Source organism: Sus scrofa, chromosome 12 (genome assembly GCF_000003025.6).
Source record: "Sus scrofa isolate TJ Tabasco breed Duroc chromosome 12, Sscrofa11.1, whole genome shotgun sequence".
Lineage (NCBI taxonomy): Eukaryota > Metazoa > Chordata > Mammalia > Artiodactyla > Suidae > Sus > Sus scrofa.
The window spans coordinates 43,739,761-43,754,740 of record NC_010454.4 but is presented as its reverse complement, the minus strand read 5'-3'; the positions used below and the strand labels follow the sequence as shown (position 1 = coordinate 43,754,740).

The 14,980-nt window shown below is 40.1% G+C and overlaps 1 protein-coding gene across 1 annotated transcript in view; it reads left to right on the top strand.

The window, feature by feature from the left end:
• The window catches only part of NF1 (neurofibromin 1), a 267,108-nt gene continuing 252,663 nt past the window's right edge, over positions 536-14,980 (top strand). Inside the window, 1 exon segment of the mRNA XM_021067460.1 lies at positions 536-1,030. Coding sequence (XP_020923119.1) covers positions 971-1,030 — 60 coding nt within the window. The 5' untranslated portion in view covers positions 536-970.

Below are 14,980 nucleotides of genomic sequence, written 5' to 3'. Positions count from 1 at the left end.
TTAATAGAGGAAGTCCGGACTGGGATTCCGGAGTCTTGAGTTCTTTGACTGCCATATAGCACCGGGATTTAAGAGAACGTTAAAAAAAAACAACAAAAAACACCGAATCTCCTTTGGCTTTACTTTTTCCTGTTTCTCAGTAGGCTATAGTGGCTACGAAGGGCCTGGAAACCTAAGGTTGTGTGCCTTAGCTTTTGCGAGAGCTTAAGGCAGAGCACAGTCTCTCGCAAAATTAGCGGCAGAGACCTGCGTGCGAGAGAAATGCTAGCCCCGGGGCGCCTCTAACTTCCAACCCGGGGAGCAATCCAAACCCGGAGGCCGGCGGGGGAGGGGGATCTTGAGGTGGCGGTGGGATGGGAGCGGATGCTCCCCGGTCGGCTTGGACTCTCGCCAGCAGCAACCGGAGCCGGAGTCGAGTTGAGCCCAGCGGCGAAGAGGGACGCGCGCCTCCGGGCCCAGAGGAGTTAGGTGACGTCACCTCCAGGAGGACTCGCTTTTTCATTAATGAAACCGGCCGGCGCGGGCGCATGCGCGGCAGGCCCCCTTCCCTCTCGCTTCCCCCTCCCCTTTCCCAGCCGCGCTCTCAATCTCGAGCTCGCTCGCTCTCCCTCTCCCCGGGCCGTGGAAAGGATCCCACTTCCGGTGGGGTGTCATGGCGGCGTCTCGGACTGTGATGGCTGTGGGGAGACGGCGCTAGTGGGGAGAGCGACCAAGAGGCCCCCTCCCCTCCCCGGATCCCCCCTCCCCGCCCCCCCTCCCCCCAGCCTCTTCGCCAACGCCCCCTTCCCCTCTCCCCTTCCCGGTGGGGCGCAGGCCCCCCATCCCCACCCCCGTGGGAACGTTCGGAGCCTACACTCCTCAGACCCCCTCCTTGTCTCTCCCCTCACCTCAGCCCCCGCTCCCCGCCCTCTTCCCGGCCCTGGGCGCCGGCCGCCTGGTCCCTCCGCCGCCCCCCGGTCGCGGGGAGGACATGGCCGCGCACAGGCCGGTGGAATGGGTCCAGGCCGTGGTCAGCCGCTTCGACGAGCAGGTAACGGGCCCGTGGCAAGCGGGAGGTGGGAGCGGAGTGGGGGTGGGGACGGAGTGGGTGAGGGGAGGAAGGAGCGGCCGCCTCCCCCGCGGCTGCCTCGGGCTCCAGAGGAAAGGCTGGGGGGATAAGTGGGGGTGGCCTAGGGGGAGGTGCGGGGAAGAAGGGGACGGCTGGTGGCTCGGGCTCCCCTTCCCTCCTAAGTCGGGGGGGTGGGGCCTTTTCCCTCACCACCCCCCCGACCCTCCATCCTCTTTATCCCAGCCCTTCCGCTTGCTAATAGGGATGAGTGACCTGGGGGCGCTTTCTGGGGCTCTCCATCTGGATTTAATCATCCCCTCTTACTTTTTTTTTTTTCGTTGACGGAGCTGGGTAACATTTAGGGGTTTCCTCTTATTCAGTGGTCCTCCTAACTGGGGGAAAGTAGCTGAAGGAACCCCAAGGCCCGACCTGTGTACCCCCAATGGAAGAACAGTAACATCTCGCCCCTCCCCCAGTTTCTTTAGCTTCCTCTCTTGGAGGGGAAGACTGGAAGAAAGCAGGGAAAGCATAGGTTTTCTTACTTTCTGCTCCATCGTCTCAGCCCGCCCGGAGAGCTCCAAGTGCACACACACTGCACATCTTTTTGATGCCCTACGCGGGCGTCCCCCCAAATCCTGATGATACCAGGCTAGCTTTTACATTGCTTTTGGCAGTGGAAACCTTGGTTCTAGTTCCCCCCTCCCTCTGAAATATTTTCTTTTTTCCCCCTCTTCTTTGGTAGTTGCAGTCTCCACCTCCCACCCCACCCGCGTTTTTTGCCAGCGGTCTGAGAATGTGAATATTGCTTTCTGTAGTGGGAATCTTGGGGATTAAGGGGAGGAAAGTGAAAGGAAAGTGGGAAACTGCATCTGAGCCACTGACAACAGCAAGCAAAGACAGCTGGGAAGTGGTCCTGGAGCTGGTAATTCTGCTAGTGTTTTGTTTTTGTTTTTAGCTCTCACCTCTTGGTTGACGAGAACTTTCATTGAGAATATTTGAGATGGGAAAAAAAAAAGTTTCATAGTTTGGGGAGATGCCTTTTTATTCCCTTAGCTTCAAACTCTAAATCCTGGGGCTGATTGGAATGAATGCACCCATGGCCTTTTGTCAGTAGGATTTAGTTTAACTTTGTGTTGATGTATGTAGGTAGTTAGGGATGGTCTTAGGGGATGCTTTTTGCAGCTGCAGTTCTACCATGGGCTTCCTGTGATGAGGAACTGCTTAAGATTGAGTCAATCTATTTTGTTTACTGGATATAATCATAAGACTGATTATGAGCTGAATGGAGGTGGGAGGAGGGCTCCACTTTTACTTGATCCATAAACATTTTCTTGCAGTGTTTCTGAACTAACCAAAAAGTATTTAGGAATACGCAGAGGAATTGAGAAAAAATTTGAGAAGAAGCTACTGAGATAAAATAGAATTATGAAGCTGTCAGAGAATTGAAGGAGTTCTTTCACCCATCCTTCTGCTTCCAAACCAAAAAGTATCTAAACCACTGTGCTACTAGTCTATTTGAGGAAATGAAATGTTCCTGCATATATTGGATTGTAATATATAGAGCCTTAGATTTAGACCTTGATAGAAAAGACTTTCTCTGTGTAATTTTAAATCCTGAATAAGAATTTAAAAGGCATACAGAAGAAACCCAAAGCTGAACTGTATGGGCAGTATAATCTGGATGCAGGAATTTGAAGGATTCACACACTTGTTGTTTCCCATTTTTTTTTGTTTTGTTTTGGCCATGCCTGTGGCATATGAAATTTCCTGGGCCAGAGATCAAACCTGACTCACAGCAGCAACCCAAGTTTCTGACAATGCCAGGTCCTTAACCTGCTGCACCACAACAGAACTACTGCATTTTTTTTTTTTTTTTTTTTTCTTTTTTGGCCACACACGCAGCATATGGAATTTCCCCGGGGCCAGGGGTCCAGTTGGAGCTGCAGCTGCAGGCCTATGCCACAGCCATGGCAACACTGGTCTGAGCTGCATCTGTGACCTCTGCTGAAGCTTGCAGCAACACCAGATCATTAACTCAGTGAGTGAGGTCAGGGATCATACCTGAATCCTCATGGAGCCTATGTTGGGTTCTTAACCAGCTGAGCCACAACAGGAACTCCCCAATTTTTGTTTTAAGTAAAATTTTTTTCCTACCCCCTTCCAATTAATTTTTAAACTTTATTTCTTCACTACTTACCTGTTGATCTCTACACTTATCTACCACATAATGAAAAACATAGTTTTCTAAATTTTAAAAGAGGAATGATTTTGGTTGTAGGCCCAGTAATGCAAATAAATGTTTCCTTTTTTTTGTCTCAGTGTAAAAAAAAAAAAACTTAAAACTTTGTTGCTGCTTTGTTATGAATATTGTGGAATCAAACTCACTACCATCAGTTAATAATTAAAGACGAGAGTTTTAAATGGAAGCATTTAAAAAATATATTCCTTATGTTGTAATTAAGAGAAAGATCCATAGGACAAATTATTCCTCACATTTTTCTCTTACAAGGTTAAAGCCCACTGACTTTGAGATGTAAAAGTATAAGGGTTTTGGTGTTTAATATAAGGTTCTTATATACATTAACTTTTTATAGAAGTAATGAATGTTTAATTCAAATTAGAGTTTACCTTGACGTTGGAAAGTGAGAAAGCTGAGGCACAGAGAGGTTAAGTGATTTTCCAAGGTCATATAGCAGATTTAATTACAGGAACCTCAGTATGAAAAAGTATTTGAGAAATATTTTTTTTTCTGTTAAGTGTCCCATAAGGTTTGTTTAATAATCCAAAAGTGTAGTTAGGAGAGAAGAGTTTACATTTTTATTGAGGGGGGAAAAGCCTTGCATGTAGTGAGAGATATTTGTATAAGAGTCTTAAGCATTTCAGCCACTCTCAAAGTTTTAATTTTGGATATACTGTCTGTGCTTTGTTTCACTGGGTCCAGGGAAGTCAAGCTGCTTCTTTTTATTATAGCTAAGACATATGTTGAGCCAGAGAGCATGTGCATGCCAAAAGATGGCAACTCTGTTGACTGAATTAATGTTTTGGTTGGACTTCTAATGTTTGTGGTGATTACAGTAGAAATGCATTACTAGCTGCTGCTGATTACATATTGTACTCTGCTGGGTATTGCAGCAACTTGGTGCAATAAACCCAGTTAAAAGAAGTGGTAGTGACATTTTGAGCTCAAGTCCTTGTGTCCAAGTGGGTAAAATAAAATTCCTGTAATCTGCTGGTATTGTACCTAAATCTAATATTTATGGCCTAACTTGAATAATACTTAATTTAAAAAGTAACTACTTCTTTGACTAGGGAATTGACAGTTACAAGGTTGGGCGCCAGAAAGTTGATTATATATCTTCTGCTTTTCCTTAACTAAGTGCCTTTATAGTGCTGAAGGGAAGTTTCTAAATGAAATTGACAAATTTTAGGTGTGTAGCTTTACATTAGAACCTTCTTACATGCCTCACTTTGCCCCGTATGCCCACCAGTCTGTAGGACTTTGTTCCTGAAAGGGCATATAAGAAAACTGGTTGTATGAAGGTTTTTGTTTTAAGAAACTGAGAAGATATATCACCAAATGATATGTTATAAATATGTTCATTTAAGAACTTAAATTTTCCATGTCTGGTCAAGTAAAACCAGTATATAAAAAGCCAAAAAAAAAGGGAGTTCCCATTGTGGCTTAGCCTGTTATGAACCCAGCTAGTATCCATGAGGATGCAGGTTCAATCTCTGGCCTTGCTCAGTGGGTTAAGGATCCAGCGTTGCCATGAGCTGTGGTGTAGGTCACAGATGGGGCTCAGATCCCGTGTTGCTGTGGCTGTGGCGTAGGCCTGGCAGATGCAGCTCTAATTCAACCTCTAGCTTGGGAACTTCTACCTTTTAGGGCAGGTGTGGCCCTAAAAAACAAAAAAACAAAAAAAAAAAGTCAAAAATTAACATTTTAAAGAATGTAGTAGGGATTACTTTTTTTTTTTTTTTTTTTTTAAATATGGTCTCACCTGTGGCACATAGAAGTTTCTGGGGCAGGGATTGAATCCAAGCTGCAGGTGGGACCTATGCTACAGCTGAGGCAACACTGGATCTTTTAACCCACTGTGCTGGGTTGGGGATTGAACCGGAGCCTCTGTAGCAACTCAGGCTACTGCAGTCTGATTCTTAACCCTCTTTGCCACAGCAGGAACTCCAAGAATAAACTGATTTTTGATTTTCAATCATAGCATATTGATTGTTGTAAATTGAAATCGGAAATGTCCTTTGAATATGTGGTGTAAAACTCACATTGGAAAGTCATTGCAAGTGTTTTTGGAGTTACAAGCTACATATTAATTGGCCAGATAGATTTATAAAACTTTGAAGTTGTTTTAGGTTAAAAAAAAAAAAATCTCCTTAGCCTTGTTCTTAAGGCCTGGTCTGCCATTTTTGTAAGGCCTTATAAATAGCTGAAAATGAATATTCTTTTTTTTTATAATTTTTTTATTTTCTCACTGTACAGCAAGGGGGTCAGGTTATCCTTACATGTATACATTACAATTACATTTTTTCCCCCACCATTTGTTCTGTTGCATGAAAATGAATATTCTTTTGGCAAGAGGTATATTATGGTGAGTGAGGGGAAAAAATGCTTATTCTTTATTCTGGAACTCATCTTTTAAAAACAATTTCCAAATGGTCCTCAGTTAGTTCTCTGTGCTTTCTCCACCTAATTAAGCATCTAATTTAGTTTTTATGTGAACTTCCTTTTCACCTTTGGGCTTAACTAAAATTTATTTTTTTCTTAAGCATTTTCTTGGTCCAATAGCTTTCTCTGTACAGATCAATCTTTTTCTTCTTTTTGTTGTTAGCTACCTGCTATCTCTATTGTTTATCCACCTATTTCCTTTATAACTCTCTGAAAACTAGCTTCTGCCTCTTCTTTCCTTCTGGAAGGTTGCTTTCTTGAAAGTGATTCTTTCTGGCCAGACAGAGGTTTTTGCTCAACTGTAATGCCACTGTGGTGTTCATTGTCCCTGGAAACCACTCTCCTCTAATTCCCAAGGCACAGTACTTCTTATATGTATGCTTGCAGATCTTGTGTGTTGAAGTTCTTATCAATCTTTGGACAGATACGCTTTCTCTGTCTTACATGTGGCCCATTCTGAGTTGGGGTTCCTAAATGAGGGTCTGAGTTTGTTCTGCTTTGACGCCCTTAATCCTTAGGCTAGCCATTAGATCTCCGTGGATCCCAAATTTCCTTACCTGTTGGAATTGACTAGAAAATCTGTAAAATTTCTTTCTAGTTTAAATATTCAATGATTTTAATATTGTAACACATCTCCCTGTGCCACAGCGGTCTATTGGGAGTGAGAGTGACCCCACTGAATTTACCTAATGTTTTCTCATTATGCCTTAGCGTGCACCTATGTTCCAGGCAGGCTGGCTCAATCTCTTCTGTGTATGTCAGGTTTATTCCTGTTTCTCAGCCTTGGTTTACACCAGCCCCTGCTTTAATTCTTACTTTATCTTTTTCTAATACCTGCCCACACTTAAATAGGCAGCTTAAGCTTTATTTTTCCCCACAAAGTCTATTTAGACTATATCCGCTGTAACCTTACTTCTTGGTATGCTTGTCACCTGGGGTTCTATAATCTGTCCTGTATGGTGTCTCCCTTCAGGAGGGTTGGTTGCATATAGCTTAGTCTTGTTTTCTTTTTATCTTTTTTTATCAAATAGAGTATAAACTTTCTAAAAAGCAAGAAACCTCTGTTAGAATTCTCCTAACAGTCATGCCAGCGCCCAGCACAGTTATAAGCACACAGTGAGTCATTGATGGAATGTTTTTCATATGATTTCTGATGGAAAGGTAGACTGGCTAAAAGGAGTTGTAGTTTTGGCTTTGTTTTAAATGTAAATAACTGAACTTTAATTTAATGTTTATAGTAGCCTAGGTCTTATAAGTTAAGCGACACTTTAACTAGGAATAAGTTTTTAAGAAAAGAGAACTTTAAGCAGTAACTTGTATATATTTATATATTCTCAAACAGAACTAACATTTTTTGAATCAAGCTTCATTTCTGATTAACTGCCTTTGTGATCTTGAATTTGTCACTAAGTTTTAGTGGAAGGTCTCTACATAAGGAAATTTTTTGCAGTAGTCTGATAGGATAATGAATGTGAAAGATTTTGAAAAGTCTAAAATTATTCAAAAGTAAAATTTTTACATTTTCTTGCCAGCTTACTGATTCTTGTGTTTTTACTAGATAAAGGAGATTGACTAGTCTTCAGATATTCCCCCTATGTTCTTTGGCCTGTATATACCTTACTTTAGCATTCATTGGCAAATACTTAGAATGTTGAGAGGGTGCTTATGTAACATTATCATGGGTGTCTTTAATCAATCTGTTTTCTTGCTTTATTGTCTAATTCATGGTGTACATATTATATGGCTCTTCAGGTTTGGGAAATGTAATAGAAAAATGTTATAAGGTGTGTGAATTGGGACATTGTTATGTTAGTTTTTGTTTTTATTTTTGTTTTTTTTGCTTTTTAGGGCCACACCTGTGGCATATGGAAGTTCCCAGGCTAGGAGTCAAATTGGAGCTACAGCTGCGGGCCTACACCACAGCAACTCAGATCCGAGCTGCGTCTGTGACCTACACCACAGCTCACGGCAATGCTGGATCCTTAACTCACTAAGCCAGGCCAGGAATCAAACCTGAGTCCTCATGGATACTAGTTGGGCTGGTTACCCCTGAGCCACAATGGAATTTCCTAAATTTTAAATATTGCTACACTTTTTTTTTTTTTTTTTTTTTGCCTTTTTGTCTTTTTAGGGCCGCTCCTGTGGCATATGGAGGTTCCCAGGGTAGGGGTCTAATTGGAGCTGTAGCTGCTGGCCTACACCAGAGCCACAGCAATGCCAGATCCAAGCCGCATCTTCGACCTACACCACAGCTCAGGGCAATGCTGGATCCTTAACCCACTGAGCAGGGCAAGGAATTGAACCCACAACTTCATGGTTCCTAGTTGGATTCATTTCCCCTGCACCACGATGGGAACTCCGTTTGCTACATTTCTTTATTTGACTTTTTTTTTTTTTGTCAATAGGACAATAGGAAATTAGAACCTTAATTGACTACTTTTTTTTTTTGGCATGTATTTATGGAGAATTTTATCCTTAAAGGAAAGGTTAGAGGTATAATCCAGTAGTAAGCCTGCCTTCTTTTTGCATCTTTGTACTTTAAAATTAGTCACACTCCTGTGGGGCGTTTTTGTTTTATTTTCAAATTTGGTGTTATGGGGTTCCATTTAGACACTATGTTGTTGCAGTATGACAATGTGCTTTTTCAGGGTGAGCAATGTATTAATTAAAAACGTGCTTTGCACATGTGTTCCCAAGACCTCAGTCTGCTCTCCACTGGGGATTTTATGTGTGTCTGTGTCTATAAGGCAAGGGATGGGAGTTATAGGAAGACTCATTTTTTAAAGGAAGTTTCAGGAGGAGAATATTCTATAGAAGTAGAAGGAAGGTTTGTGGTCAGCTTAAAAGGCTTAGAATCAATACTGAAGTAGAATATGGGCATCTTAAACTCTTTGCTGAAGATTGACTTGTGTTTATAAAAAGCATTGTCTTATTCTGTCTGACATCTTTTAGGATAACCCATTTTCTTGGAGGTGGTGAGACAAAGGTTTTTTTTTTTAATGCTTCATGTAAAAAATATTGAAGTATGGCTAATTTACAATGTTGTGTTAGTTTCAAGTATATAGCAAAGTGATTTAGTTATATGCATATATGTATTTTTCAGATTCTTTGACAGAGTTTTGTTTTGACCTTGAATAGAAAAGTTAATTTGTTTAACATTGCAGTGATTGTAAATTAAGTTTAAGGTTTCTGTTAAATTTGTGAACTTCTGTATCATTCTGTGTGGTAGAGCCTTCAGTAAACAGAGCACACTCAGAGGTTGTACTGAAGAAAAATTTAACAATCTGTAGAATCTAAATAACTGGTATTGATAGTGCCTCCAGTAAATTCTCTTCAGGTCCCTGCTGTAGATAGTGTTATTTGACCCTTTAAATGTTACATGCCTGTGATATATAATTAAATTCTTTGGTTCTTTGAGAGTGGCTTTTGAGCCAGTGACTATACTATCAAAATGGCTACTGTTAAGAAAGAAAGCCCTAGGCTGATATGGAATCTCTTCCTAAAAGGAAGAACTGGAATTATTCTGTAAACTTTACATATTTTTGCTATAAATGGTACTAATTACTTTGCAGTAGCAATAACTTGAGGTGCAAACTTCCAGATTGCATATTTTCTTTAAACCACAGCCTGGCACTCTTTCAGTTTGGCTTAGGGCTGCCACTACAGTCGACAAGCTGTTGCTTGCCCCTGTTCATATTTTATCTTTTAGAGTATCTTATCCTGTTGAATTTCAGGGAACTGCTTAACTTTTCCTGGTGAAATCTTTACCACCTCCATTTCATGTCCCCCAGCGGGGTGTTGGGTCTAGTGCAAGAGGCATGAAGTTAATTGAGTAAATAGCAGGACTTTTAGAAATTTGCTTTAAAGGACTTTTATTTGGAAGTTCCATTGTGGCATATTGGGTTAAGGATCTGGCATTGCTGCAGCAGTGGTGCAGGTTGCAACTGTAACGCGAGTTCAATCCCTGGCCCTGGAACTTCTACATGCTGCCGTTTTGACCAAGAAAGAAAAAAAAAAAGGACGTTTATTTAACTTTTTTTTGATACCCCATGGCACATGGAGCTCCCGGGCCAGGGATCAGATCCAAGCTGTAGTTGCGACCCAGGCTGCAGCTGCGGTAACACCAGATCCTTAACCTACTGTGCTGGGTTGGGGATGGGACCCCAAGACCACTGAACCCATGTGCTATAGCAGAAGCTCCTTTAACTTATTTTAATCATAGTTTTATATCCATTTAATGGCCTTGGGGGTACTTGTGGTTCATAGCAATCTCAAGTGACCCTTTTTTGTTTAATTGTTGACAGCTTTCTTTGAATAGTCCTTGTAGTATTGGGCATGAAAAAAACCACTCTTACTGCCTCAAATTTGTGATGGTGGTATACTACATAGTATGAGAAAGAGCTTTTGACTGGGCAGTTTTCAGTGTGAGCTTGGGCAAGTCAACCTCTCTGAACTTCAGTTTTCTGTTTTCATTTGAAAAATTGGATAAACCTGCTGTACTCTCACATCATGGGCTTGTTTAGTGTCTTAGGTGGGAATCTGATGTGAAAGGAAGGTGTAAATAATCATCACAGTGTATTACCATGATTATTACCCTTGGCAGCATTTCTTAAATCGTCTCTTTGTAGTTTGGTGTATTATTATTATTTCTACTCTGCATAGAAAAAAAAAAATGGAGAGGCAAAGCAAATTGTTCCGTCTTATGGCATGTAATTAATTGAGTTTAAACTGGAGAGTGGGTGTCTTAATCTTTAGAGCAGTAACTTTTCAATAAATAGAGCTTTATAAAAAAGGTCTAAATTTTGTGAACAGATAGCACAAATATGTAAAGTGAGGAAAGTATTATTGCTTCTTCACTCAAAAATGACACGTTTTGTTTTGTCTTTTAGGTTCATAAGAGAGTATCTGGAAATCTTTTTCAGTTGGTCATGTGTTAGAAATAGACATAAGTTTTAAACATTATATCCTCAATTTCATTATTTGTCATTCTTTTCACTTTGTCAGACTTCTCTGGTTTAGTAGAAGTTGTAACATTGTTCCCCTTTTGTTTAGTTTTATGACATTTTATAACTCACTGCAGATTTTTAGGTGAGGAGAGTTGAATTCTGAAGGTGAGAGTACCAACAGAAATGTACAGATGAAATGATGTTTTTATTTCATTCTTTTATCTGGCATTTCACAATCAAGTTTTGTAAAGTTGGTTTTCATACTCTGAGAACATTCCATTTAGGATTTGATTAAATTTGAGGCAACTGCTTAAACTTTGGTAGTGTTTGAGTGCTTTGTTCTATTGGATTCCTTGGTCTTTCTTTCCTTACCTTCCCTCTTTCATTTCTTTGTCTACTTTTGCAGCTCTTCCTTGCCTCCCAATAAAAACTTTCAAATCATTGTCTTTTGGAGTACCTTTCCAAATCTGTATCAGCGCCTTTCACTTCTGTCCCAGCTCAGGGCTGGGAAGATGTTTTGCCTTTATGCTCCAGACAGGTCTTTTTCCTTTTGGGTTGTAGATTAAATGGGGAAAAAAAGAAGTATTTGTATTTCCTGTTATGTTTCAGTTTTTGGCTTCTGATAACTGAATTTGCAGTAGGGGATGGGAGAGATAGAAGATACTGTTTTGGCAGTGAAGATCTATGAAAACCTGTGCTCTGGTTTCTGCCCTGACATGAACAGCTTTTGCTATATTATGTATATCTCCTCAATTCTGAGTTATTTCGTTATCTGTTAAATAGGAAAAATATAGTCTAACAGTCCAAAACTTTTATATTTCTTAAAATGGATTGGTTTTTGTTTCATTTTTTTTAAACAAATTCCACTCATTAATTGATTAGTTACAGATTTTTAGTTAAAAGGAATCCGAGATTACTTATTACAGTAGCCCTGACAGATGATTGTTCAACCTCTACTTGGACATTTACTTTAAAAATATGGTGGTAATTCATATTCATTGTAGAAATAGGAAAATCCAACAAAATCATAATAAATAAAAGTCATTTATAATACTGTGACTCAGAGGAGAACCACAGTTAAAATTTGAAATCAGACCACTTGGGCTCTGCTACTGTGTACTAGTCCTTGGCTAAGTTTCTTCTTTTCTTTTCTTTTTTTTAATAATTTTTATTTTTTCCATTATAGTTGGTTTTTGGCCAAGTTTCTTAACGTCAGCCTTCAGTTTATTCACTTGTAAAAGGGGTCAATAATAGTACTTACTTCGCAGAGATTGTTGTGAGATTTAAATTAGGAAATACATGTAAAGCACCTGGCATAGTTTCTGGCACAAAGAGGGAGCACACTAAATATTAGATACTGTAACTTTTATTAGGTTATTAGGATTGAATGGGATACATTGTTTTATAATCTCTATTAACAATATAATGTGAGGATTTACTTATATGATTATACTTTCTTTTATATTTTAAAAATTGAAGGTATATGTAATTTTTATTTTTCTTAATTTTTAAAAATAAGTTTTGAATATTCTACATTGCATATGTATTCTTATCAGAAAATAATCATAACAAAGCAAATAAATGTTACTTTATAAAATTTAACTAGAATGTAGTAATGTGAAAAATTATCTCAGTTTTTAGCAGCTTAAGGTTAGCATAAGAGTAGGATCTGGGAGTTCCCATCATGGCTCAGTGGTTACCGAATCTGACTAGGAACCATGAGGTTGCGGGTTCTATCTCTGGCCTTGCTCAGTGGGTTAAGGATCTGGTGTTGCCGTGAGCTGGGGTGGGGGTTGCAGACGCTGCTTGGATCCTGCATTGCTGTGGCTCTGGTGTAGGCTTGGCAGCTATAGCTCTGATTGGACCCCTAGCCTGGAAATCTCCGTATGCCGCGGGAGCGGCCCAAGAAATGGCAAAAAAGACAAAAAAAAAAAAAAGTAGGATCTGAATGAGGTGACTATAATAAAATAATTAAATTATAGGAGCTTGTTATGGTGCCTTCAGCTATTTCAGTGCGAAGGGATTGTGACCTGCCCTCAAGAGAAGTCTACCTGACAGGTGTACTGATTTTAGATTTTTCGAGGATAGTAGTACTACACAAAATTTAGCCAGTTCCTCTAAAGACAATGGGATAAATCCTTTTTTTTTTTTTCTGTCCCATAACTAGTAGTATGATGTACAATGTTCTTTTGCCCTTTGGGCAAGCAGGGATACTACATCTTAAGGTAACACATTCCATTAGTAGAATTGTAATTGTTAGGGACGCCCTTAAATTGATCCTCATCTGTCTTATTTGATCAGTAAACATTTAAGTGCCTACTGCTTGTGGTAGATGCTGAATATTGTGGTATATGCTGAGGAAATAAAGAAAAAGACATAGTTCTTGGTCTCAAGGAACCTAAAGTCTAGTAAGAGAATGATGAAAAGAAAGTTATGGTGAATATTATGAAGGATGCTTAGAATGCAGTGGAAGTATGGAAGAGGAGCACTTTATTTATTTATTTATTTTGTCTTTTAGCCTTTTCTAGGGCTGCTTCCTGTGGCATATGGAGGTTCCCAGGCTAGGGGTCCAATCGGAGCTGTAGCCACCGGCCTACACCAGAGCCACAGCAACACGGGATCCGAGCTGCGTCTGTGACCTACACCACAGGTCACGGCAACGCCAGATCCTTAACCCACTGAGCAAGGCCAGGGATTGAACCCATAACCTCATGGTTCCTAGTTGGATTTGTTAACCACCGCGCCACGACAGGAACTACCAAGGCGCACTTAATTTAGACTGGGCAGTCAGGGAGAGCTTGACAGAGCAAATGAAGCCTGAACTGAGTTGTTAATCTTGTAGATTATTTTATGCCATACCAAAATGTTTAAACTCTCTTTTGAAGGCTTTGGGTGAATATAATTTCACTTAATGGCTTATGCTTTATTGGGAGAGGTTGAAGAATATAATAAAGGGAAATGTTGGAATGAAGTGCCATAGAAAGTTGAAGAAAATAGGGATCTAAATCAGGTGATGAATTTCGAGACAGTAGAGAAGGAAAGAATGGGTATGGTTTATAATAGCTGTTGGGGTAAGTGAAAGAGAGAAAAAGTGCATTTTAAGGACACTTAGCAAGATTGGGCAGTAGTAAGGACTCAGCTAAATTTGTAGACAATGTTTCTGTTATAGAATGTTGAGGACCAGATGTTGGATAGGTGGCCCACCTTGACATTGAAGTCACCTAGGTTAGGGTTGCCAGATTTAGCAGTTAGAAATATAGGATGCTCAGAGTTCCCATAATGGCGCAGTGGAAACAAATCCCACTAGTAACTGTGAGGTTGGGGATTCCATCCCTGGCCTCACTCAGTGGGTTAAGGGTCTGGCTTTGCCATGAGCTGTGGTGTAGGTCGAAGACGCAGCTTGGATCTTGAGTTGCTGTGGCTGTGGCACAGGCCCCCAAATGTAACTCCATTTGGACCCCTAGCCTGGGAACCTCCACATACCTCAGGTGCAGCCCTAAAGAGAAAAAAAAAAAAAAGAAATATAGAATACCCAGTTAAATGTGAATTTCAGATAAACAATGAATAATTATTATTACGTATTTCCCAATTATTGCATGGGGTGTACTTATACTAAAAATATTATTCATGTTTATTTGAAATTTGGAATTTGACAGTCCTGTGCTTTATCAGGTAACACTAACTTTTAAGTGATACCTAGATGGTGGTGGATGTGAAGTAGAGGAGAAACTCAGCCAAGAGTCAAATTGTTTTGATGATGGGGGAAAATATCTTGAAAATTGGTACATGACTGTGACAGGGTTTGTTAGTGAGCAGCACATGAATCATGAACCTCTAGGAAGAGTGAGAAGAGTAGAAAAGTTTGGAATTTGGCCTCTTTGAGTCTTCTGTTCATTGTTCCTAATTCTGTTCTCTGTAACTGTTCAGATTTTTTTTTTTTTTACTTTAAAAATATTTGAAGAAAAATCTTAAGTACTCTTCACGGTTGCCGTCCCTTCCCCCTGAATTGTATTATTCATTCAGTCACTTCTTAGAGGACACATTGTTAAGATATTTCACTATCATCGTTGTTTTTCCTCTTGGTACAATGATGGTCAATATTCAGTCATATCATTTTCATCCTTTCTCAGTATTTTTGTGTATGAGGGTGTTATGTGAGGCTTGAAAAAGGCTGTTTCAGGTAGTCTATATTTTTGGTATTCATCTAATTACGAGTACAGTTAACCTGTTAGCAAATGTTAATTGGCATCTGTGTGCATGTGTATTTTTTTTAAGTTTTATTATGAAAAAATTTAAACATGTACA